Source organism: Mobula birostris, chromosome 21 (assembly GCF_030028105.1).
Source record: "Mobula birostris isolate sMobBir1 chromosome 21, sMobBir1.hap1, whole genome shotgun sequence".
NCBI lineage: Eukaryota > Metazoa > Chordata > Chondrichthyes > Myliobatiformes > Myliobatidae > Mobula > Mobula birostris.
The window spans coordinates 23,708,735-23,734,777 of NC_092390.1; the positions used below are offsets into that span (position 1 = coordinate 23,708,735).

Here is a 26,043-nt window from a genome sequence, read left to right on the forward strand (position 1 = left end):
TACTGCCACACCTATGGCTAGAGCTCACTGGCATTCCTAGAGCAATGCAAAGTACTGGAGGAGCTTAGCAGGTCAGGCAGCATCTATGGAAATTAATAAACTGTTGATGTTTCGGGCTGAGACCCTTCATTAGGACTGATGCTTAACAGAGCGCATCCCCAATCTACGTCATGTCTCTCAACTGTAGAGGAGGCCACATTGGAAGCACCGGATACAGTAGACGACTAGAGATTCGCAGGTGAAGTGTTGACTCACCTAGAAGGACTGTTTGGGACCCTGAATAGAGGTGAGAGGGGAGGTGAACGGGCAGGTGATTTCTGTGGAAAGCAGAGAATGGGGGAGGAGGTAAAGATGTGCTTGGTGATAGGGTCCTGCTGAAGATGGCGGAAGTAGCAGAGAACGATGTGTTGAATGTAGATGCTCATGGGGTGGTAGGTGAGGACAAGAAGAAATCAATCCCTGTTAAGATGGTGGAAAGATGGGGTGAGTACAGACATCCAGGAAAAGGAGGAGATGCAGGTGTGAGCAGCATCAGTGGTGGAGGAGGAGAAATCCTATTCTTTGAAGCAGGTCATCACTGATGTCCTGGAAAGGAAAGACCTCATCCTGGGTCAGATGTAGCGGAGACAAAGGAACTGAGAAAAGGGAAGGGCATTTTTACAGGAGACAGGGTGGGAAGAGGTTCAGTATATTGAATTGACTTTATTAATTACATACTTTATATAAATGAGGAGTAAAAGTCTTTACATTATGTCTCCATCTAAATGTGCAATGTGCAATTTATAGTAATCTGTAATAAGTACTACAACAGGGCAGTCAATATAGCATAGAAATACAATTTATCGGCGTGAATTAATCAATCTGTTGGCCTGGTGGAGGAAGCTGTCCCGGAGCCTGTTGGTCCCAGTTTTTATGCTGCGGCACCGTTTCCCGGATGGTAGCAGCTGGAATAGTTTGTGGTTGGAGTGACTTGGGTCCCCAGTGATCCTTCAGGCCCTTTTTACACACCTATCTCTGTAAATGTCCTGACTAGTGAGAAGTTCACATCTACAGATGCGCTGGGCTGTCCACACTACTCTCTGCAGAGTCCTGCATTTGAGGGAACTACAGTTCCCATACTAGGCAGTGATGCAGCCAGTCAGGATACTTTCAATTGTGCACCTGCAGAAAGTCTTTAGGATTTGGGGGCCCATACAAAACTTCTTCAACTGAAGTGAAAGAGGTGCTGTTGTGATATTTACAGCTGGTATGTGCAGACCACGTGAGATTCATAGTGATGTGTATGCCGAGGAATTTAAAGCTGTTCACCCTCTCAAGCCGAGATCCATTGATATCAATAGAGTTTAACCTGTCCTGTAGTTCACAACCAGCTCTTTTGTTTATGCAACACTGAGGGAGAAGTTGTTTTCTTGACACCACTGTGCCAGGGTGATGACTTCTTCTCTGTAGGCTGCCTTATTATTATTTGAGATTAGGCCAATCAATGTAGTATTGTCAGCAAAATTAATGAGCAGATTGGAGCTGCGGGTGGCAACACAGTCATGGGTATACAGAGAGTAAAGAAAGGAACTTAGGACACAAGCCTGAGCGGCACCTGTGTTGAAAGTCAGGGGGCAGAGGTGAGAGAGCCCACTCTTACCACCTGCCGACGATCTGACAGGAAGTCCAGGACCCAGCTACACAAGGCAGGGTGAAGGCCAGGGTCTCTGAGCTTCTTGTCAGACTGGAGGGAATTATGGTGTTGAATGCTGAACTGTAGTCCAAGAACAGCATTCTCACATAAGTATCCTTCTTCTCCAGTTGTGTAAGGACGGTATGTAGAACAGTGGCTGTTGCATCATCTGTCGATCGTTGTGTTGGTAGGCGAATTGTAGGGGGTTCAGTTTGGGTGGTAGCATGCTGCAGATGTAGTCCTTGACCAACCTCTCAAAGTATTTGCTTATTTTTGCGGAGATTCAAGATAGCCATGAGAATCAATGCATTTATAAAAGATATTCATAGACAGTTTGTCCCCAGGGATGAACAGTTGCCTGGATAGTTCTCCCGATCTCCCTGGAGTGCTTTGAGACTGCCATGGGAGAGTAAACCTTCAGAAACTAATCTGTAAGATCAGATGATGTCTCTTGGTGCCCAGGCCAATATTCCTGCTTGAAGTAAGATGTCCATATTTTTGGTGGTATGCTTTTGAAAGAAACATCCAATCAGTCCCAATCACTAACATTCAGGTAGACCCAGGCCATTTAGAGTCATAGAGTACTATAGCACAGACACAGGCCATTCAGCCTATCTAATCAATGCTGAAGTACTATTCTGCCTATTCCGACCAACTTGCACCTGGATCATAGTCCTCCACAACCCTTCCACCTCTGTACTTTTCCAAATTTCCTTTAAATGTTGAAATCGAACTCGCAACCACTACTTCTGCAGGCAACTCATTCCACATTCTCCCAGCCTCTGAGTGAAGAATTTCCCCTTAAATATTTCACCTTTCACCCTTTAGCCCACAACCTCTAGTTCTAGTCTCACTCAACCCCAGTGGAAAAAGTCTGCTTGCATTTACTTTATCTATACCCCTTGTAGTTTTGTGAACCTCTGTGAAATCTCCCCTCATTCTCCTCTGCTCCAGGGAATGAAGTCGCAACCTACGCATTCTTTTCATCAATAATTCAGGTCCTCAAGTCTCGGCAACGTCCTTGTAAATTTTCTCAGGGTGGAGAAATATCAGAAAACTTAAGACTGGATGGAGGACTCTTTCAAAAAGCCAGCACAAGCAAATGGCTTTGTTCTGTGCTTTAGTTTCATATTAGAGTGAGAAATATAGAGCAGATATGTCAATGACTTTTGTTTGCAAAGCAACAGAATGTGCCTGTAAATATGCATCACTTATGTGTTGTGCATGAGAAGTGTGGCAGATAATTATCCTTATTATTAAGAACAACATGCTTATTTACAATACAGAGTTGAAAAGTCTACATATGTAGAAAGTACGTGATTAGTAATTGGATATGGTACATCATATTACTGTTGAAAAATATTTTGAGGTAACACTGTTACATTTAGCAAAACCTAATCAAGTCTAATTTGACTTCCTTGTACAGGTAAGCCAATTTCATTCTCACTTAGTTTCAGGTTCAGTCCACAAGTAGAATACTACTTACCCCTTTCTCAGGTTTTACCACAGGTGAGAGGAGAATTTGCACGTTGTGATAGAAACATAACCCATTGAAGGCATTGAGCCAGGCTTTAAAATTGACACCAGATAAAAGCCGGAGAGGTAGAAAATAGGAGATTTACCAAGATAGAAAATGAGTGATCTCTTCTGGGTTTGAAAGGTAATGCAAGGGTGAAATTTTTGTACTGTACACTGAGAATCTAACTCTTAGACATTCTGCAATGTGTTAGGTTATAATGAAATAATCATGCCTTGCACAGGAAATTTCTGAAGAGGTGTAGGAATGATTGAGGAAAGCTTCATACACAGCATTTAAATTTGCTGCAATACTTTTTACAGGCACTAATTTACACAAATTTTAGAAAATAGAATGTAGAACAGTATAACGCAGGAGCACGCCCTTCAGAACACAAGGTTATGCTGAACTGATTGATAAACTAATGACATGGAATCCTGCCTGCCTGCCCATGGTCTATAATCCCTCCATTTTCTGCAAATTCATGTGCTTACATAAATGCCACTGTTTGTATCTGCCTCCTCTACCACTCCTGGCAGTGTATTCCAGGCACCTACTACTTTCTGTGTAGAGAAATGCCCTTCTCACCTTAAATACATACATGTCCTCTGGTATTAGACATTTCAACCATGAGATAAATATACTAGATGTCTACTTTATCTATAGCTTTTATTATTTTCTAAACTTCTGTCAGGTCCCTCCTCAGCCTCTGCTGCTGCAGAGAATATAAAACAATTGAATATTAAAGTACAGGCCCTTTGGTCCACAATGTTGTGCTGACCTTTTACCCAACATCAGGGAGGGTGAGAGTTACCTGGATTTTCTTTTTCAGGGGGTAGTCACACCCGTTAGATCAGCTGCCCAAATTCAGTCTGTGGTCTGGGACAAGAGGGTGTGACTGCGAGTGAGGTGGGTAGTGGGATCCAAGAGACAGTGCTGGAAGAGCCTCAGCCCTTGAGCTTGTCCAACAGGTCTGAGATTCTTGCTCCCTGTGTTGGTGAGAGTGGGGGCTATAGGAAGGATGAGCAACCTAACTGTGGTACCGTAGTGGGAATTGGGGATAGTATAGTCAGGGGAATAGACAGAGTTCTCTGTCGTGAGAATAGGGCATCCTGAAGGCTGTGTTGCCTGCCTGGTGCTCGGGTTTAAGACATCTTATCTGACCTGTAGAGGAATTTGCAGTGGGACAGGTAGGATCCAGTTGTCGTGGTCCATGCAGGTACCAACGGCATAGGTAGAATGAAGAGAGAGGTTCTGCTGAGGGAACTTGAGCAGCTAAGGACTATTTTAAAAAGCAGAACAAAAAAGGTTGTAATCTCTGGATTATTACCTGAGCCACATGCAAATTGGCATAGGATCAAGAAGATTAAAGAGTTAAATGCATGGCTCAGGGATTGGTGTGGGAGAAGTGGGTTTGAATTCATGGGAAATTGGCACAAGTATTGGGGAAGGAGGGAGCTGTACCAATGGGATGGCCTCCACCTGAGCCGTGATGGGACCTGGATCCTAGCAAATCGCATAACTAGGGCTGTGGATAGGGCTTTAAACTAAATAGTAGGGGGGTGGGTTTCACAGATTGGAGAAGTATAGATAAAGTAAAAAAGAAAAGTGTGGATAAACATAAAGAAAAAACAAAAGATAAATAAGATAAAAAAAAGAGTGGAGAGAAGAAAAGCCAAGTGCAAGAGAGTAAAAGATTACAAGATTTTAAAAGCACAGTGAGTGTAAGGGCACTTTATTTGAAGGCCTGTAGTATTTGAAACAAGGTCAGTGAACTCGTGGTTCAAATCAGTGCAAAGAGGTATGATTTAGTGACCGTTACAGAAATGTGGTTGCAGGGTGGAGAGGATTGGGAATTAAATATCCAAGGATATCAGGTAGTACGGAAAGATAGGCAGGAAGGTAAGGGAGGTGGGGTATCACTCTTAATTAAAGAGTGATTCTGCGAGACAATATAAGATCTAAGGAGCAGAATGTTGAATCCAGCTGGGTAGAGATTAGGAATAGTAAAGGGAAAAAAATCACTGGTGGCGTTTGTCTATAGACTGCTGAATAATAACATTAAACTGGCACAAGCAATGAATAGAGAAATATCTGAGGCATGTAAGAATGGAACAGCAGTTTTCATGGGGGACTTTAACTTGCACATAGATTGGGTGAATCAAGTTGGTCGAGGCAGTCTTGAGGAGGAGTTCATAGAATGCGTCCATGATGGCTTTCTTGAACAGCATGTTACTGAGTCTACAAGGGAACGCGCTATCTTAGATCTTGTCCTGTGCAATGACAGGGTAAAATTAGTGACCTTGTAGTTAAGGATCCTCTTGGAAAGAGTGATCACAGTTTGATTGAATTTCTCATACAAATGGATGGCGCAACAGTTCAATCTAAAACCAAAGTATTATACCTAAACAATGGAGACTACAATGGATGAGGGAGGATTAGCAAGTGTGGACTGGGAACACAGGCTGTATGGTGAGACAGTTGAGGAACAGTGGAAAACTTTCAAGGAGATTTTTCACGGTGCTCAACAAAAGTATATTCCAGTTAAGAGCAAGGACAGTAAGGGTGGGGAGAGCCAGCCGTGGATAACTAAAGAAATAAAAGTAGGCATCAAAATAAAAGTTCATGTGTACAAAGTCGCCAACAGTAGTGGGAAACTGCAAGATAGGGAAAACTTTAAAAAGCAACAAAGTCGGGGAATCACGTGGGTTCCAGGCAAGATGGCTGCACACTAGCGGAGCTCCGACAACCCACCATGAAATTCTATTAATTAGAGCATATTTATCCCACCTTGTCCGGATACAGCTGTCCTGCAGTTAAAAACTGTTCGTTTTTTTCATTAAAAGGGATAATAACAACTTTGAGAGATAATTCTGTACGATGCCGAGACCTAAGACCACTACAGCGAGCCACATGGCTACAAGACAGAGCCCACAATCTGAGGTTCAAGCCATGCTAACGACACAGATGGACCAAGGCTCCAACATGGAGAATTTACTGGCTGAGGTTAGTTGTATGAATTCCATTGTACTCGTGGTGGCTGCTGATTAAGGAAACGACAATGGAGTTGAAGAACTCCGTCAATGCCTTTCAAGAGAGGCTGAGGGAAGCCAAGGGCCATCCCTCCAGTGTGGAGGACACCACTGTGCAACTGGTGGGTGCTAGCGAGCAGAATAAGAAACGCTTGGACCTGCTGTGGAACCGTGTCGAGGAGCTTGAGAACAGGAGCTGACGCAACAACATCAGGCTGATCGGTCTAAAGGAGGGTGCGGAAACAGGTGGTCTGATTAAGTGTGTGCAAAGAATCACGTCCGAAGGATTTGGCGTCGAACTGAACACAGAGTTTGAGATTGAGAGGGCACATCGGACTTCGGCTCCCAGGCCAGACAAATATCGCCAACCCCCCCTGCCCCCAGGTCCTAATACGATTCTTGTGCTCTTCGACCAGAAAGAGAGTGCTGCAAGTGGCCAAAGCAGAGAGGAGTTGAGTGGGAGGGATGCAAAGTTTCCTTCTTTCCAGATAGATAGAGTTGATGTGGATAGGCTTTTTCCATTGAGAGTGGGGGAGATTCAAACAAGAGGACATGAGTTGAGAGTTAAAGGGCAAAGTTTAGGGGTAACATGAGGGAGAACTTCTTTACTCAGAGAGTGGTAGCTGTGTGGAACGAGCTTCTAGCAGAAGTGGTTGAGGCAGGTTCGATGTTGTCATTTAAAGTTAAATTGGATAGATATATGGACAGGAGAGGAACAGAGGGTTATGGGCTGAGTGCAGGTCGGTGGGACTAGGTGAGAGTAAGAGTTCGGCATGGACTAGGAGGGCCAAGATGGCCTGTTTCCGTGCTGTAATTGTTATATGGTTATATATGTCCAGAAAATTAGCTGAAAAACGGAGGGCATATACTATGGCACGAAAAATGCAGCAAAAAGTCAATGTAAGGTACACGCTCGCTTATCCAGGAGTTCTACGCTTCACATGGAAAGGAATGAATAAGTTCTTTACTACTGCTGCAGAAGCAGAGAAATTTATTCAGAAAAACTACAGCAATGGCGCTGACTGAGAGACAGGATATGATTACAGTAATAGGTGGAGATAACTTTTTAGGTATAACAGGGCGGGTGGGGAGCTAGATGAAGTGGTCTGATTAGGGCTGGGCTTACTAACTGGCACGGCACTTTGCGGACCGTATCATGTGTCTTTTTCTTTTCTGTTTCTTTGTGGAGCTTATCCTACCTGTTTGCTTTTATTTGTTAGTTAATCTGGCAGGAATATATTATTTATATGTTTTCGGGTTATATTGGTTGTTTACTTGTTGTTTGAGAGTGCAGTATTTGCAGTGTTTTTTGGTAATAATTGAGCACGGGGATAGAGTACAGCGGGTTCTTTTTGGACTATTTTTTCGGAGTTATTGCATTCCAGACTCAGCCATCCGGGAAAATATATTTTTGCACACGTGTGCATGAAGTTTAGGACATGAAAATGGTTCATTTCATATCATGGAACATTAATGGGTGTGGAAACCCAATCAAGAGGAAAAAGATTTTATCATACCTTAAAGGTAAACAAATTGATGTTGCATTTGTGCAGGAAACACATTTTAAAGATGTTGAAGCACTGAAATTTAGAAGAGATTGGGTGGGCCAGGTTTTCTATTCATCACTTAATAGCAAACAAAATGGGACAGTGATTTTAATTAACGAAAAACTTGATTTTGTACTGCTTGGAGAATTTAAAGACAAGGAAGGCAGGATAATTTGTATAGATGCACTTATTAATGGGATGAAAGTAGTACTTTGTAACATATATGCACCTAATAAGGAAGTCCCAGACTTTATTAACAAGATGAATGAAATTTTAGGCACCAAGGAAGGAAAAATAATTTTAGCAGGAGACTTTAACCAAGTAATGGACCCTGTTATTGATAAAAGCAAATTTCAGACATCACCAGTACCCAGGGATAGGGCTGCCTTGCATCAACTTATTGAGGATATCGGTCTGGTGGATATATGGTGATTGGTGAATCCATCTGGAAAAGAATATACATTTTTCTCTCATCAACGTAAATCCTACTCTAGAATAGATTTTTTTTCTAATATCCAACTCCATTGTTGAATAGGTGATAGACTGTAAAATTGGCCTGATAGCATTTGTTGAAATTCAAATTGATTTAAATATTGAAAGGGGAAGGAGGGGTAGATGGTGAATGAATACTATGCTGTTAAAAGATGAGGATTATGTCAGAAAGGTGCATCGGCTATGATTTATAATATTATTATGAAACTCAGGAAAGCTCCATTTGATAAGATTAGGGTAGATTGGGAACAGGAATTGGGTTCTATCATTTCCATGGATGACTGGGGGCAGATTTTACAATTAGTCAATACTTCCTCTATCTGTGCTAAACGTTCCCTAATTCAATTTAAAGTTGTTCATAGAGCACATATGTCCAAAGATAAATTAGCTCATTTTTATTCTCATATTAATCCTTTTTGTGATAGATGTCCGGGGCAGATAACCTCTTTAACTCATATGTTTTGGTCTTGTCCAACTCTGGAAACTTTTTGGAGAGACATTTTTAATATTATCTCAAAGGTATTGAATATAGATATCTCTCCTCACCCTATTACTGCTATCTTTGGATTGCCTAAAATTTCCAGTAATCTTTCTCCTTCAGCCCGTAGAATGATTGCATTTCTTACTTTAATGGCGAAAAGATGTATCTTACAACATTGGAAAGAGCTTAATGCTCCAACTACCTTTTTTTGGTTTTCTCAGACGATATTATGCTTGAATTTGGAGAAAATTAGAAGCAATCTTTATGACTCCTCACTTAAATTTGAACAGACCTGGAGATCTTTTATTCAATATTTTCATTTAATGTAATTTTTTTTTCTTCTCTTTTTTGCTCCGTATTTATATTCCCTTCTTGTTTTTTTTTTACTGTTTTTAATGGAGGTCGGGTTTGAGGACGTGATTTTAAGTTCTTTAACTCTACTTGGTTCCAAGTTAGCCCATTGCTTTGCTTTGCTTTTAGTTTAGTTGCACGCTGGGTTTTTTTGGGGGGTTTTTTGGGGTTTTTTTTTTTCCTTTTTTCTATTGATATATATATATAAAAATTAGTATACTATTATGTTACCTTATTATGTTATGTTTAAATTACATTGTATCATTTTTTTTCTGTATTAATATCTCCTGTAATTTTATTATATTCTAACAGTGTATTAGTGCCTATATGGCTTACCTTTTTGTATACTTATTCAATAAAAAGGTTAAAAAAAAAGATGAGGATTTCAGTCATAAGCTGGCTGAGGATCTGACTTCGTTTTTTTTTAATTGAATGTAGGGACCACAGTAACGCTGTCCTCGGTATGGGAGGCATCCAAGGCATATATAAGAGGAAAATTAATAGCACAAACATCTAAAAGGAAGAAGGAAAATATGGAGCAAATAAAAAATCTGGAGGCAGAAATAACCACATTGGAAAAGGGTTCAGCAAGACAATATGCCAATGCCTTATACAAAGATCTGTGCAATTTGAAATTCCAGCTAAATAACATATATAACAAAGAAACAGAATATGTATTCTTTAGATTAAAAACAAGTTTCTACGAAGGTGGTGACAAAGCTGGTAAGCTGCTGGCATGATATTTAAAGCAGCAGAATACAAATAGTGTTATACCCGTAATTAAGAAAGGGGATACATTAGTGTCATCATCTAAAGAAATAAATGAAGTATTTCGACAGTTCTACGAACATCTATATGCATCACCATTTAACCATGACTAGGAGGAGCTGAATCAGTTTTTTGCTAACATAAAATTGCCTACATTATCCCCACAACAAGCTGAGTCCTTGGATGCCCCAATTACTGAGGATAAGGTCAGACGAGCTATTGCGACTATGAAAGTGGGGAAATCTCCAGGTATGGATGGCTTCCCAGTTGAATATTCTAAGAAATTTCTGGACATATTGGCTCCTATTCTAACAAAAATCTATTCAGAAGCACTTAATTTGGAATCTTTACTGAATACATTTAATGAAGCATTAATATCGCTGATCCCAAAAAAAGACAGGGAGGCAATAGATCCATTCAATTATAGGCCTATAAGCTTAATTAATGTGGACTGTAAGATATTGACTAAAATACTGGCTTTGCGATTAGAGAAAGTATTGCCATCTATAATTAATACTGACCAGGTTGGCTTCATTAAAGGCAGATCCTCAAATGACAATTGAAGATTACTGCACTTGATATGGCTGGACTCCCCAAGTAGTATCCCAGTTACTGCCATCTCCCTGGACACTGGAAAGGCCTTTGACAGGGTTGAGTGGAGATTTTTAACCACAGCCTTGTCATTCTTTGGGTTTGGCTCTATCTTTAAATCATGGATTAGAATTTTGTATAAAAACCCTAAGGCTGCAGTTATTACAAATGGTATCATATCCCCATTTTTCAACATCTCACGGTGTACACGCCAAGGCTGCCCCTTCTCCCCACTGTTATTTACAATTTTTTTGGAACCACTGACAATCATGATTAGAGCAGATCCAAATGTTAGAGGAGTGAAGGGAGGTGGAAAGGAGCATAAGCTGATGTCATATGCTGATGATATTTTATTACCGATTAGTGACCCTTCTAACTCCTTACCCCCACTAATGAAAACAATTCAATTTTACTCTGAGGTACCTGGTTATAAAATCAACTGCAATAAATCTGAGGCCATGCCAATGTCAAAATTGTGTTTTTCAAATTCAGTATCTCAGTTTAATTTCAGATGGGTGCCGGTTGGAATGAAGTATCTAGGGGTCAAACTTAGTCAGAATTTGGATGAAATAATTACTTTAATTTATGACCCATTATTGAGTAGGATAAGAAATAATCTGGATAAGTGGGGGGCACTGAAACTGTCACTCTGGGGTAAAGTCAATGTAGTTAAAATGGTCATAGCACCTCAGTTTAACTATCTTCCTATGATGCTTCCTTTAAATAAATCAGATTTGATCTACAAGCAATATAACAAAATTATCAGGGATTTTCTATGGGATAAGAAGAAGCCCAAAATTGAAATGAGTAAGATGTGTATGTCCAGGGACATGGGTGGGCTCAGTCTACCAGACATCAGGGCATATAAATTATCCTTTGAAATGACCAAGTTCGCTAAACATTGGGACAGGGCTGATGTTGCTTCAGATTGGGTAATTATAGAACGGAGCCTGGCTGCATCACATTCTCCCCTTAGCATCCTCTCACAACATGTGGAAGACAAGACCAATCTAAATCCTGTACTATCTCACTCAAGGAGTGTGTGGAGTACAATTCATAAAGCTTGTAGAATGTTACATTTAAACCAGTTATACTCCTCGTTCTGGAATAACCCTGAGATACGCATTGGGAAAAGAACGGTGTACTGGAAAGAATGGAAGATTAAAGGTGTAAATACAGTCGGTGATCTCTATGAGAATGGGATTTTTACGTCATATGTGGATTTGCAGAGGAGATATAACTTTGTAGATAGAGGGAATTTTTGGAAGTATTTGCAAATAAGACTTTGCCTTAGTAGCATATTCAAGGATGATGACCCATAAAGTAGCCCTTCAACTGAATACTTTACATCACCACAGGAAGTTCATAAAGCATCAGTGTTTTATAAAATGCTGAAGCATTCTGTGGGTGAATCGTGTAACAATCTCAAAGCAGCATGGCAGAAGGGTCTTGGAAGTGATATTGAAGATAATGAGTGGTCAAATAGTTTATCAAACGTGGGTAGACATATTAGGAAACCGAGAGGGAAATTTATTCAATGTAAGATAGTACACGGATATTATTAGACAACAACTAGACTCTACAAAATGGGGATTGTTGATAATAATTTATGCTGGAAATGTAAAAATGAGGTGGGCATATATTTTCACATGATTTGGAAGTGTTCCATGGTTCGTCCATTTTGGTGTAAACTTCTTGATTTGTTGGGGAGTTGGTCGGGTTCCACACTGCCCTTGTGCCCACGGCTTTGTCTCCTGGGTGATAGGACAATGATACCTAATGTAAACAATGACAAATTCACTATTTTAAAGGTGGGTCTCATCACAGTTGCAAGAATTATATTGCAAAACTGGAAAAAACCCAGATGTCCCACTGTGAAGGAATGGACTGAGGAAATGATTAAGATTCCATCATATGAACACATGTTGGGAAGAATTAACAGAGAGGGAAAAGCGATATTGAAGATAATGAGTGGTCAAATAATTTATATGTATGTTAATTTAAACTTAAATTGGAATTTCTTTCTGTCTCTTAAGTTTTACTTATTTTCCTGTCATGGGATGGCTGTGTAAATATGCTGTTCTCTATCAGCTCTATGATATGCTGTGCTGCTTTGTAAAATAAGAATAAATAATAATAAAAATTTTAATTACAAAAAGAGCACCACACTAAGCAAGCAATAAAGAAAGGGAAGCTAGATTATGAAAATAAACTAGCACAAAATATAAAAACTGATAGTAAAAGTTTTTATAACTATATAAAGCGGAAAAGGGTGGCCAAAGTGAATGTAGGTCCCTTGGAGGACAAGTAGGGGGAATTGATTCTGGGTAACGAGAAAATGGCCAAGGCTTTGATTGACTATTTTGTGTTGGTCTTCACAGTCAAGGACCTCAATACAATAGTTATCTCTGAAGAGGTGCTGCTGAGCGAACTTGTGGACTTGAAGGTAGCTAGGTCCCCTCGACCTGATGGAATGCATCCCAGGTTACTGAAAGAAATGGAAGAAGTTATAGTAGAGGCTTTAATGATAATTTAACCAAAATTCTCTGGACTCTGGACAGGTGCCAGTGGATTAGAAGACAGCGAATATCACACCACTGTTCAAAAAAGGATGTAGGCAAAAGGCAGGTAGGTATAGGCCAGTTAGTTTAACATCTATAGATCGGAAAATGCTTGAAGCTGTCATTAAAGAAGAAATAGCAAGAAATCATGAAAGAAATGGATCCATCAGGCAGAAGCAGCATGGATTCAGAAAAAGCAGGTCCTGTTTGACAAACTTACTGGAGTTCTTTGAGGATATAATGAGCGCAGTGGATAGAGAGGAACAGGTGGACATTATTTACTTGGATTTCCAGAAGGCATTCGATAAGGTGCCACATAAAAGACTTTTCCATAAGATGCATGGAGTTGGGGGTGATATATCAGCATGGATAAAGGATTGGTTAACTAATAGAAAGCAGAGAGTTGAGATACATGGGTGTTACTCTGGTTGGCAACCAGTAGTGAACGGTGTGCCACAGGGGTCAGTGCTGGGCCCGCAACTGTTCACGATACACATTAATGATCTGGAAGAAGGGACCGAGTGTAGTGTATCTAAGTTTGCTGATGATAGTAAATTGAGTGGAAAAGCAAATTGTGCAGAAGATACAGAGAATCTGCAGAGAGATATAGATAGGTTAAGTGAGCGAGCTAGGGTCTGGCAGTTGGAGTACAATGTTGGTAAACGTGAGGTCATCCACTTTGGAAGGAAAAATGAAAGAGCAGATTATTATTTAAATGGCAAAAAAACGCAGCATGCTGCTGTGCAGAGGGACTTGGGAGTACGTGTGCATGAATTACAAAAGGTTGATTTTCAGGGGCAGCAGGCTATCAGGAAAGCAAATTGAACGTTGGCCGTCATTGCTAGAGGGATTGAATTTAACAGCAGAGAGGTTATGTTACAACTGTACAGGGTACAGGTGAGTCTGTACCTGGAATACTGCGTGCAGTTCTGGTCTCCTTACATAAGAAAGGATATACTGACTTTGGAGGCAGTGATTCCAGAGATGAGGAGGTTAGACAATGAGGAGAGATTGAGTCGCCTGGGACTGTACTCACTGGAATTCAGAAGAATGAGAGGAGATCTTATAGAAACATATAACATTATGAAAGGGATAGATAAGATAGAGACAGGAAAGTTGTTTCCACTGGTAGGTGAAACTAGAACTAATGGATATAGCTCAAGATTTGAGGAAGTAAATTTAAGACAGAGATGAGGCAATACTGCTTTTCCCAGAGAGTGGTAAATCTGTGGACTTATCTGCCCATGAAGTAGTGGAGGCTACCTCAGTAAATATATTCAAGACAAGGTTGAATTGATTTTTGCGTAGTAGGGGAATTAAGGGTTATGAGGAAAAGGCAGGTAGGTGGAGATGAGTCCATGGCTAGATCAGCCATGATCTTACTGAATGGTGGAGCAGGCTCGCCAGGCTAGATGGCCAACTCCTGCTCCTATTTCTTATGTTCTTATGCAACACTATGATCACTCTAACCCTTCCCTCCAACATAGTCCTTCATTTTTCAATCACCCGTGTGGCTATATGAGTTGATTTAAATGCCCCTAATCTATCTGCCTCCACCATTATCCCTGTCAGGGTGTTCCATGCATTTATTGCTCTCTGTGGAAAAAAACTTAGCTCTGACATCCCACTGTACTTTCCTCCAATCACCTTAAAAGTATGCCCCTGGTATTGTCCATTTCTGCCTTGGGAAAATGTCTTTGGCTATCCATTTGATCAATGCCTGTTATCATCTCGTACACTTCTATAAAATCACTTTTCATCCTTCACTCCACAGAGAAAAGCCCCAGATCACTCAACTTATCCTCATAGACATGCTCTCTAATCCCAAACAGCATCCTGGTAAATCTCTGTACTCTCCCTAAATCTTCCACATCTTTCCTATAATAATGCAACCAGAACTGAATGCAATACTTCAAGAAAACAACTCCAGTTTGCCCAACCTCATTTATAACATGTGCCCTCTATCCCAGGGATCATCCTTGTAAGCTCTTCTGCACCCTCTGCATTTGTTTGAGAAATTTTCCCTTTGTCACAAGTTTCACACCTTTTTAGGTGCATGCCCATTAAAAATAAAAACACTGTACATGCTTAGGAGATGAGGAGCAACCATGGAGAGAGAGGAAATATTAACATTTTAGATGAGTAACCTTTCATTATGCTTTCCAAAATCATTCGGGCAACTTTCCAGCTTAAAACAGGAGTACTTCTGCAATATTTATGATGAGTTTTAGTAGATGCCTTTTACTGAACCTGTACTAGTGTGATACTTTCACTAATGCATTGCCTTATTGTTGAAGTTTCTTAATTTTCAGCTAAGTATTGTTAGTTTTAATTAAATATGTGCACACATATGCAGAGACTTATGTGAACAAAAAGGTTCTGTTGGAGTACTAAAGTGTTGCCCAATTATTTGCGGAGGAAGAATGCCTTGGGATAGATGTTAAATTTGCAGCTGTTAGAGCTATTTTTGATGGTAATTGCCTGGTAATTGAGCTGTGTAAGTATTAGGGTCATACTCACAGCTCTGTCTACAGTTAAAATCTGCTTTAGTCATTGGGGGGGAAAATACTGAAAAGTAAAGGAACTATTGAGCATGATCTCCTCAAGGCAGAACAGATGAGGGAGCAGGTCAGTGCCTTATGAAATCTGTGAGGTATAGTGACTGAGCATGTGATGCGTCTTCAGAGAAAGGTAAATGCACTCTCGAGCAAATGGTTAGAACAAGATTCTGAATCCTTGAAGGTACATGGATGTCCACATTTCTTCTAAGATGTGCATGGATACCATGTTGTGGATATTGCAGCCGCAAAATTCATCGATACAATGCTGGAACTACAGGCAATGCAAAGCTGAAAATTGCACTTAGATTTAAGATGCAAGTTTGCTTATTGTCATTCTTCCGTACTTAAGTGTAAAGGAGAATTAAATGATTGTTACTCCAGATCCGATGCAGCATAAAAAGCACAATAAGCATAAAAAAACACAATAAATATAAATCTAAAAGCAATCCTATAAAACACAATCTACAGATAACAGTTGAATGTTGCCGTATGTGCATAAGATTAACTTATATATGTGGAGTAATAGTGTGTACTGTACATAAAGTGATCCTAGGTGCAGGAGTACTTGAACTCAAGGTGACTCCAACGGGAAATGAAGGAGTGACAAAGTGACTTTTGGCAGGAGGAACTCTTCTAGGTTGCAGCGGGGCATATGAAAACACTATAGGACAGTGACTGTGTCAGTGTAAGACCTTAGGACACAGGAGCAGAATTAGGCCATTCCGTCCATTGAGTCTGCTCTGCCATTCCATCATGGCTGATTCTTTCCATCCCCCGTCTCCTGCCTTCTTCCCATATCCCTTCATGCTTTGAACAGTCAAGAATCTATCAACCTCTGCCCTAAATATTCATAAAGATCTGGCCTCCGCAGCTGCCCGTGGCAATGAATTCCACAGATTCACCACTCTGAGGTGTGGAGCTTAGCTGCATGGGGGAACGAAGGGTGCATAGGGGCTGAGGAGAGGAGGGGCTGATGTAGTGCTGGTGGGGGTGGTGGAGTGGGTTAATGGATGGAGGTGCTGATCAGCCTGATGAATGCAGTGTTGTTATGCCTGTTCCTGGGAGTATTCATGACATGGTTCACATTATATAGTCAGCTTAGTTCAAGAATTTCTTGTTCCATAACACTATTTCTCCAGCATTCAGCTGACCACAGTGGCGCCATCAGTAGACCCATGCCCAAAATTTTTCTCCAGTAAGATATACAGCCACACTTCTCTAAATAATGAAGGGCATTGCTCACACACAGAAGGACATCTTCAAGAAGCGGTGTCTCAGAAAGGCAGCTTCCATTAATAATTATCCCTAGCACCTATTTCTTGAACTGGTGAAATGGGACTTCAGACTTCTGTAGCTCCTGCCTGCTGGCAGCTCTGAAAAGATGGCATGGCCCAAATGCCAAATGGTGGTGATCCCTGATGGTAGACGTTGCCTTTTTAAGGCAGTAGCTCTTGTAGGTACAACCAATGGTGGGGAGGAATATGCCTATGATTATTGGGCAAAGTCTAGTACCCTCTGCAGCTTGTTACGTTCCTGTGTATTTGAATTGCTGTGCCAGACCACTATGTAACCAGTCAGAATCCTTTCAACAGTATATCTGTCAAAGTTTGTTGGAGAGTTTGATGACAAGCTGAAGCTCCTTAGCCTTCTAAGATACTGGTGGACTTTCATTATGATATTGATGTGCTGGGGTGAGGACAGGTAATTTGATATGTTAATTCCCAGAAGTTTAAAGCTGCTGACTCTCACCTCCACTGATCTGCCAATGTTAACTGTTGTACATTCACCCTCCAGCCCCTTCCCGAAGTGAGCGATCAGCTCTTTAGTTTTGGTCTTTTAGCACCACTCAACCAGATGACCTATATTGCTCTGATATCCCCCGCCTGTGATCCATCCGACAACAGCAGCATCGTTGGCAGATCTGAAGGTGGCATTGGAGCTGTGCTTTAGCCACACAGTTACGGGGCTAAGCACGCAGCCTCGTGGTGCACCTGTGTTGACGGCCATCAAGGAGGAGATGTCGTCACCAATCTTTTCTGACTGAGGTCTGCTGATCAGGATTCAATCGCAGAGGGAGGCACAGCGGCCCTCATCCTGAAGCTTGATGAGTTGGGATGGTGGGACTGATTTGAATACAGGGCTGTAGTGGACGAACAGTGGCTTGACATTTGAGTTCCAGGTGGTCCAGAGAAGAATGAGGAGTCAGAGAATTTGCATCTGCTGTTGACTTGTTGTGCTGGCAGGTAAATTAGAGCAGATCCAGGGCAGCTCTGAGGTGGAAGTTGATGTAACCAGCCTCTCGAAGTACTTCATTGCAGTTAACGTAAGCACGATCAGATGGTGGTCACTGAAGCAGGTCACCATCCTTCAGCATTGTTACATTAGATTCTATTTTGAAACAGGTGGGGACCTCAGGCAGCAGATGTGAGAGGCTGAGTATATCTGTAAGTACTCCAACCAGTTGTTCAACTCAGTTCTTTAGTACTCAGCCGGGTACGCTGTCTAGACCAGGTGTCTTTTGTGGATTCAACCTCCTGAAGGATTTACAGTCATTGCCCTCAGGGATGGAAATTCCAGGGTCACCTGGAGATGTGGAGGCTATTATGGGTGCGTCATAATTCTGCCTGTCAAAGCCTGCATAAAAATCATTGAGCTGATGTAAAACCTCATTTCAGAATGAACCCGGTGGCTGACAGCAGATGATTAGTTCAGAGAGATGAGAAGGTGAAAAACTCATTACTGCAAAACACTTGCAAATTAGTATGCAGAGGATGTTGGAAATACTCAGCAGGCCAGGGAGAAGCTGTGGAGAGAGGAAAAGAGGTAACTTTTCAGTCAATGATCTTTAATTAGAAATACGTACTGTGGTTCTCTCTCTACACCTGGTGAACATCTTCAACATTATCTGTCATTTGTCCAGCAATCAGGATAGTTCGCTCTTGCGTTATTCAGCCTCCATCTGACACATGTCATATGAGTGGTGTACTTGTTTCAGAATCAAAATCAGGTTTAATATCACCGGCCTATGTTGTGAAATTTGTTGATTTTGCAGCAGCAGTACATTGCAATCATAAAATCTGTGAATTACAGTAAGTATATATACAATATAAAATGGTTAAATTAAATAAGTAGTGAGGTAGTGCTCATGGGTTCAATGTCGATTCAGAAATCAGATGGCAGAGGGGAAGAAACACTGAATTGTTTAGTGCGTCCCTTCTTGCAGCTGGTAGCAATGAGAAGGAGCATGTCCTGGATGATGGGAGTCCTTAACGATGGATGCCATCTTTTTGAGATGTCCTGGATGCTACCGAGGATAGTATCCATGATGGAGCTGACTAAGCTCTCAACTTTCTGCAGCTTCTCTCGATCCTGTTCAGCAGCTTCCCCCCACCCCCATACAGATGGTGATGCAGCCACTTAGAATGCCCTCCAGATAGAAATTTGCAAGTGTCTTTGGTGACATACCAAATCTCCTCAAATACCTAATGAAATAAAGCTGCTGTTTCTTTATAGCTGCATCAATATGTTGGGTCAAGGTTAGGTCCTCAGGGATATTGACACCCAGGAACTTGAAATTGTTTACTCTTTCCATTTCTGATCCCGCTCTGAGGACTAATGTGTTTTCCCTCTCCTTACCCTTTCTGAAGTCCACAATCAGCTTTATGGTCTTACTGATGTTGAGTGCAAGGTTTCTACTGCGACACCACTCAACTAGCTGACATATCTCGCTCCTGTATGCCTTTTGTCACCATCTGAAATTCTGCCAACAACAGTTGTCTCATCAGCAAATTTTTTAATGGCATTTGAGCTATGCCTAGCCACACAGTCATGGGAATAGAGAGAGTAGAGCAGTGGGCTAAGCACACACCCCTGAGGTGCACCAGTGTTGATTGTCAGCGAGGTGGAGATGTTATTTGCAATCTGCACAGACTGTGGTTTTCTGAAACGGAAGTCAAGGATCTAGTTGCAAACAGAGATACAAAGTCCCAGGTTTTAAAGCTTTTCAATCAGAACTGTAGAAATGTTTGTATTAAACACTGAGCTGTAGTCAATAAATAGCATCCTGACATAAGTATCAGTATTATCCAGATGATCCAAGGCCACAAGAGTTTGCATCTGCTGTAGACCTATTGTGGCAATAACCAATTGCAATGGTCAAGGTCCGTGCTGACACAAGAGTTGTTTCTAACCTTAACCAACCTCTCTAAACACTTCTGAGATTTTCACTGTTCTGGTTGTCACAGGTCGTCAATGCTGCTCTGGCTCTTGCTTCCTCCCCAAAAAGTCAAAGCCTCCAGAGCAATATGGACGTGTATAAGAAGACCTGGGAGAGCCATGTCCGTCTCCTGACTGAAGCAGTTGATGACATTACCAGCATCGATGAGTTTCTCGCCATCTCTGGTAAGGCAATTATCTGTACTGGGATTACGTGACTGGCCACATTTGAGAGAATATGCTAGGGGAAATTAAATGAGGATGATGGGGCTGATTATACTACTTGGAGAGGTAGCACAGACTTGATGAGTCAAATGGCCTCTTTTAGCAGGAGAAGTATAAAAGATTATGATAGATCAGCACCATTTTCTGGCGTGATGTCAACTAGGTGAAGAGCTCTCTGAGACAATCCTCACCCTTTGTTTAGTTACGTAGCTCTTCCCAGCCCAGAGATCCCTCTGAGGTTAAAATGCTCACTGGCTTGGAGGAGAGGGAGAAGGCAGGGGACCTACCATGAGTCGTTTGTGAGTAAGTATTTTGAATAAGATCTAGTTACACCACAAGAAATGTGCCAGGGTACCATTGAAGTTGTCAAGTCGAGAGGCTGAAAAGAGTTGGCCGTGCTTTCTAGTAGAGGATAAAAGCATGAGTGGGTCTTGTTTTAAAATTACAGATGTAGAGGTTAGAGGACTAAGTTGTGGAGTGGATAAAGGATTAAAAGTTCAGCATGGGACCTGCTGCGGATTCGTATTCAGCCGGGGGAGGTATGGGATTAGGTGCCTGGGGAACTGAAGAGAATAGCTTTGGATGTTGGACAAAATTTCTAATTATCCAACGTGAGGTCATAAAGTTACAGTACTAATGCACAGAAAACAGGTCTTCTGGCCCATCTAGTCCATGCCAAACTATTATTCTGCCTAGTCCCGTCCACCTGCATCCAGACCATATTCCTCCTTACCCCTCCCATTCATGTACTTATCCAAACCTCTCTTAAATGCTGATATCAAGCCCACATCCATCACTTCTGCTGGAAACTCGGTCCACACTTTGAGTAAAGATGTTCCCCCTCTTGTTCCACTTTATGTATTTCATCTTTCAACCTTAATCTATGACCTCTAGTTGTAGTCTCACTCAACCTCAGTGGAAATAGGTGTCGAACACAGTCTCAGAGGGAGAGAAGTGGAGATTTAACCAGTCAGTGTTCACGCAAAGCCTGAGGTCTGTGTTACGTTTGTAGCTTCAAAACATTACATTATGTCAAAGGAAACATGGGAATCTGGGAATATGGGTCTAGTTCAAGCTTACATTCAGTGAGGCATGAATGTATTGCAAGATAGTGTGATGACATAGCCAATTAACATATATTTATATATAACCCCCTAATTAAATGAACAAGCATGCTTAATCAAACAATAAGTGTGTGTGTGTGTGTATATATATATATATATATATATATATATAACATTACCCAAATGCGATTGAAATATTAAATACACAACACCCTTCCCTGCTTAGCTATAATCTCCAACTCAATGTAGAATGCATCTCAACTATACACACTGTATACTATATAATACATCTACTAGATGCAGACATCCACTGCATAGTAAATTTTAAATTATCCCATTCAGGTCTAAAGAATTATTTGATGTGGAGGATTTCTTAATCTTATGGGATAATTTCTTCCTGACAAGGGAAGTCACTCTACTTGGCAGGTGAGAGAACACCTGGGCTGTGAAAACAATCTCGAGTTCTGGGACCTTCTCCATGGTAATCGTAGGAGTTGACTCAGAGACTGCAGCTCCAGACATCTTTCTTCTCCTTCTCTCTCTCTGGATCTACTTCGATCCCTTTCTTTTTCTTTCTCACTTTCCTTCTCTCTTTCACCCCATCCTCTTTCTTGTTCACATTCTTTCTCTCCATCTCTTCCCTCCTTTTTCTTTTACAGTTTGTGCATCTTGATCTTAGGAAGGTGCATTTAGTTCACTGGAGTATTCTCTTATTAGTCCTTCTGTTGCTCCAGTTATATTTCTCCTCCTGGTTTTCTCCTCCACAACATTATCTGATGGATCCTCTGTTTCATATCTCCATTGACTCCTTCCTTTTTTGCCTTCCATTCATCCAGCTGGGCTCTGGTCTTTGCATCAATCTTTACAAGCAGCTTTTCATCTCCCACTTGAAGTTCATGCAATAATCTCAATACATGCAGAGTAGAGTCTGGTTCTTTATACTTACAAAAGCCAAATGCTTGCAACTTCCCTGAAGTTTCTTTAACTCTCTTCCAGCTTAAAACCAAGACACATTTCACAAGTAACTGCCTGATTAACATAATAGGGGCTTTGTCAGATATGTTGCCTCTAAAAATTGTTGTGTTCGGACCACTGTTTTCTTCACTTTTACAGTTCCTTGGAGAAGCATGGTCCTTCCTGGAATATACTTTCCAACTAGAGGCACCAAGGTTGATACCAACACCTATTTGACCTCTTTTGGGCCACAGTTCATGGTGTTAAAGCACAGGGACAGTTGTGGCATCAGCCAGTACCTTTCTTAGTTCGCTTTCAATTGGCTTCATTGCAGGGGATGAGGCATGCAAATGGTGAATGGACCTCCAATCAAGCTGTAGTTGTCCCAGACAATCACACCCCTACAATGCTGTTCCTTCTGTTTTTACCACATACAAGCTCAATGTGGCTTGTTGCTTGCATTTCACTGTTACAAATGACATTGCCACAGGAGTTATCTTTTCTCCAGCACACGTTTTTAGATGGATATCAACATCTTTGAAATGCAGTTCAAACTCATCTTGTAGAGTGACTGAAATAGCCAAACCAGTGTCCAATTCCATTTTAATTAATTTGCCATTCACTTCTGGTGTAAGCCATATTGCTTATCTATTATTAGTTTTCACTGAAAATCTCAAGGCTACATTATCCTGTGTCACTTACATCATTATCAATTTTTTTATCAACAGCAAGCAGATTAGTGTTCTTTTTGAAACTGCAACTTGAACTTTTATCTTTTTCTCTTCCTTGTGCAGTCTATTTATTTTTGTCTGTCGAATATGCTCGTTGTATATGTCCTACTTTGTTGCATTTTCTGCAAAGTTTGCCTTTAAACCTGCATTTGTTTGATGAATGTGAGCCCGTAACACATTTTATTCAGCCAGGCTGGTGTCTGTTTGGACTTTGCAATTTTGTTCATGTTCACTTTCATTCCTGACTGCTACTCAATTACGGCCCTGTCTTCAGTTTCCATTGAAACAGTGATTTAAACTGCTCTTTTAAATGTAAGCTACTTCAGTTAGGAGCTATTTTTGAGTGCTTTCTTTTTAAGATTTCACAAACTAAATGATCTCTTATGGTATCATTACCATTATTGAACTGACAATGCTCAGACAATCTCTTCAATTCAACCATGTACATTGTAATGGACCCCCCTTCTCTTTGATTCCACTTATGAAACCAAAAGCATTCTGCAATCAATAATGGCTTTGATTCTATGTGTTCCTGCATCACTTCTACAATAGCAGTAAAGCTCATTTCTGATGGTTTGGTTTAAGCAGTCAAACTGTTTGCCTTTAAACCCAATGCACCTAGAAAAATTACTATTCACTTCTCATTGGCTATTTCATTTGCTTCAAAATACTGTTCCAATAGCTCAGTATACATGAGCCATTTACCCGTTGTGTAATCAAACTCATCAATCTTTCCACTGTAGCCAGCCAGTTCTGCTGTTTTTTAAATTATTATTATCACCCAGTACTTACTCTTTATGAACACTGAATGCTTCTGTATTATTTTACTTTGTTTTAAACTCAATCGTGTCTTCCGTTCTGAAGAATATCTGCTGCACTGCTCTTTTTAAACTTGACTGTCTTGCTGCACACGCTGGATTGCATCTATTATGTAACGTTCCTCTGCGTATTTTTTTTTAGTTTTGCTGCATTTGAACCACCTTGGGTTCGCTTTGAAAATACCTCATCGTCAATGTTATGTTTTGTAACTTCAAAACATTAAATTAATTCAACAGAAACACAGGAGTCCTGGTATACTGGTCTAGGTCAGATTCACTTTAAGTGAGGCCCACATGTATCATGTGGTAGCGTGATGATGTATGCAGTTGATGTATTTTCACATATAACCCTAATTAATTATTAAAACAAACAAGAATGCTGAATCACCCTACATATATACGTACATCATTACTCAAATATTCAATAGGCATCTGCTAGTCTCGTGGGACCATGGATTTGCTCCTTGGAAGGTTTCCAGGGCGCAGGCCTGGGCAAGGTTGTATGGAAGACCGGCAGTTGCCCATGCTGCAAGTCTCCCCTCTCCACGATACCAATGTTGTCCAAGGGAAGGGCAACTCAAATATTATTGAAATATTAAATACACAATCAGTTGATTTTGGATAATGGTGTCAGTGAGTAGATGAGAGATGGGAATGGACAAGGAGAATCCAAAGGGTAATTCTACATGTGTGTGGAACTGAACAGAAAAAATGTTGGAGGTGATATTATCCCCAACAACCTGTCCGTAAATGATGTGCTCTCCAGCAAGCTCAGAGATAGCAACTTTAAGTATATTGTGGAATTGTAGTGGATAGGCTAAAAGTACCAAATGAAACTTGTTTTCTCAATGGTGACCTATTTCAATCAAACTTTGTGCTGGTCTTTAGCCTAAAGGGCAGATAATTCTATTCAAGACATTCTAGTCTCTCAAAAATTAGTGTTTATTTCCTTATTTCATCTTACTGCATCTAGAATCAAAAAGTGAGAATGACTTCATGAAGTTTCTGAGCTTATTAAAGCTGGGAACCATGAAGCAGCCAATTATACAGAAAGCCATTATAAACAACTTAATTACAATGACCAGAAAGAATGACGTGCTGTGGTGGAAGTTGCAGAGCAAGTTGTGCCAAAAGCTTCTGCCATGGTCTCAATATCATTGTCTTCTCTCCTACGATTCTCCACAATGCTTGATGCTGGGGCAAGAGAATTCCATGGCTGAGCTCCACTATTCTGCACTATTTCAAGTATGTTCACTCACTGCCAGACTTTGACAGAGCACGACATGCCTCTCTTTCGATCATCCTTCAGCTTGAAAGGCTTTTGAATCATGGAACCATTTTGCACGGAGAGAGTCCATGCAGCCCATTGGGTCTACTTGGAGCAGCATAGTAGCGTAGTGGTTAGTGCATTACCTTACTATGTCAGTGATCCCGCACGGATAGGGCTAGTGAATTGTGAACATATTGTACCGAGCATTTGGTCCATAATGACAGATGAGGAAGCTCATTGAACTCAACAACTGTTTTATTGTGATAAACACAAAACAGACTGGGCACCATGACCTGGAGAGTAAACCCAACCAGTCTCATACAGACGGTGGGAGGTGACCATCACACACTCCGGTTACAGTTAGGGTGACCCACAAATACACAAGTGAATAACTGTCTAACCCAAGCTAAAAAGTAACAATAAATGAACTGGAACTTCTCACCATAATCCCACAAAATCATTTTAACACAAGAACTACAAGCAGTGCTGGTCATTAGAAACACAGGGGCTGGCTGTCCACCACCCCACCCACCCGCCCCAAGAGCGTCACAATATTATGCTGATACTGGAAGCCTGGAAACACATGCAGACTGCCCAGCGGAATTCTCACTGACTTGATTTGAAATAAAGGACTCATTTCACTGTATGCTTTGATGTTTTGATATACCAGTGATAAATAAAGCTAATTTTTAAAACTCTTTCCAGCTCCTAGTAGAGCCTCCTGGAGATTCTTTCCTCATAGCCCTATAAATCATCTTCTCTCAATTAACCATCCTTGTTTTCTTGAAAACATGATTGACTGTTTCCGCCACCTCCAGAGTCAGTGAATTCTGCACCATAAGTATTCTATCTAGGAAAAAAAGACTTTAGCTAAATATTTTCAAGCTTTACTTGTGCCCAAACCTCAGCAGTTTAAACTCTCAGTATCATCTTTCCACTTTCATCATTTTACCCCTGCGTTTGGATCCCAAGCTCCTAAATGATTTACTGACCATGGTAGTCAATTATATCAGATAGTGGGCATCACTGTAGCGTAACGGTTAGCACGATGCTATTACAGTTCAGGAGTCAGAGTTCTGAGTTCAATTTCAGCATCCTCTGTAAGGAGTCTCTGTACGTCTCCCCCCTTGGAATGCATGGGGTTTTCCCTGGGTGCACTGGCTTCTTCCCACTGTCCAAAGATGTACTGGGTAG

General features: G+C 41.0%; 1 protein-coding gene across 3 annotated transcripts in view; it reads left to right on the forward strand.

Annotated features, from left to right (window-relative positions):
* The window catches only part of LOC140185675 (catenin alpha-3-like), a 1,719,142-nt gene that overhangs the window by 1,236,729 nt on the left and 456,370 nt on the right, over positions 1-26,043 (forward strand). For all 3 annotated transcript variants that reach the window (XM_072239175.1, XM_072239176.1, XM_072239177.1), the window contains one exon: positions 19,817-19,973. In XM_072239175.1, the coding sequence (XP_072095276.1) occupies positions 19,817-19,973 (157 nt within the window). The remainder of the gene's footprint in view (positions 1-19,816; positions 19,974-26,043) is intronic.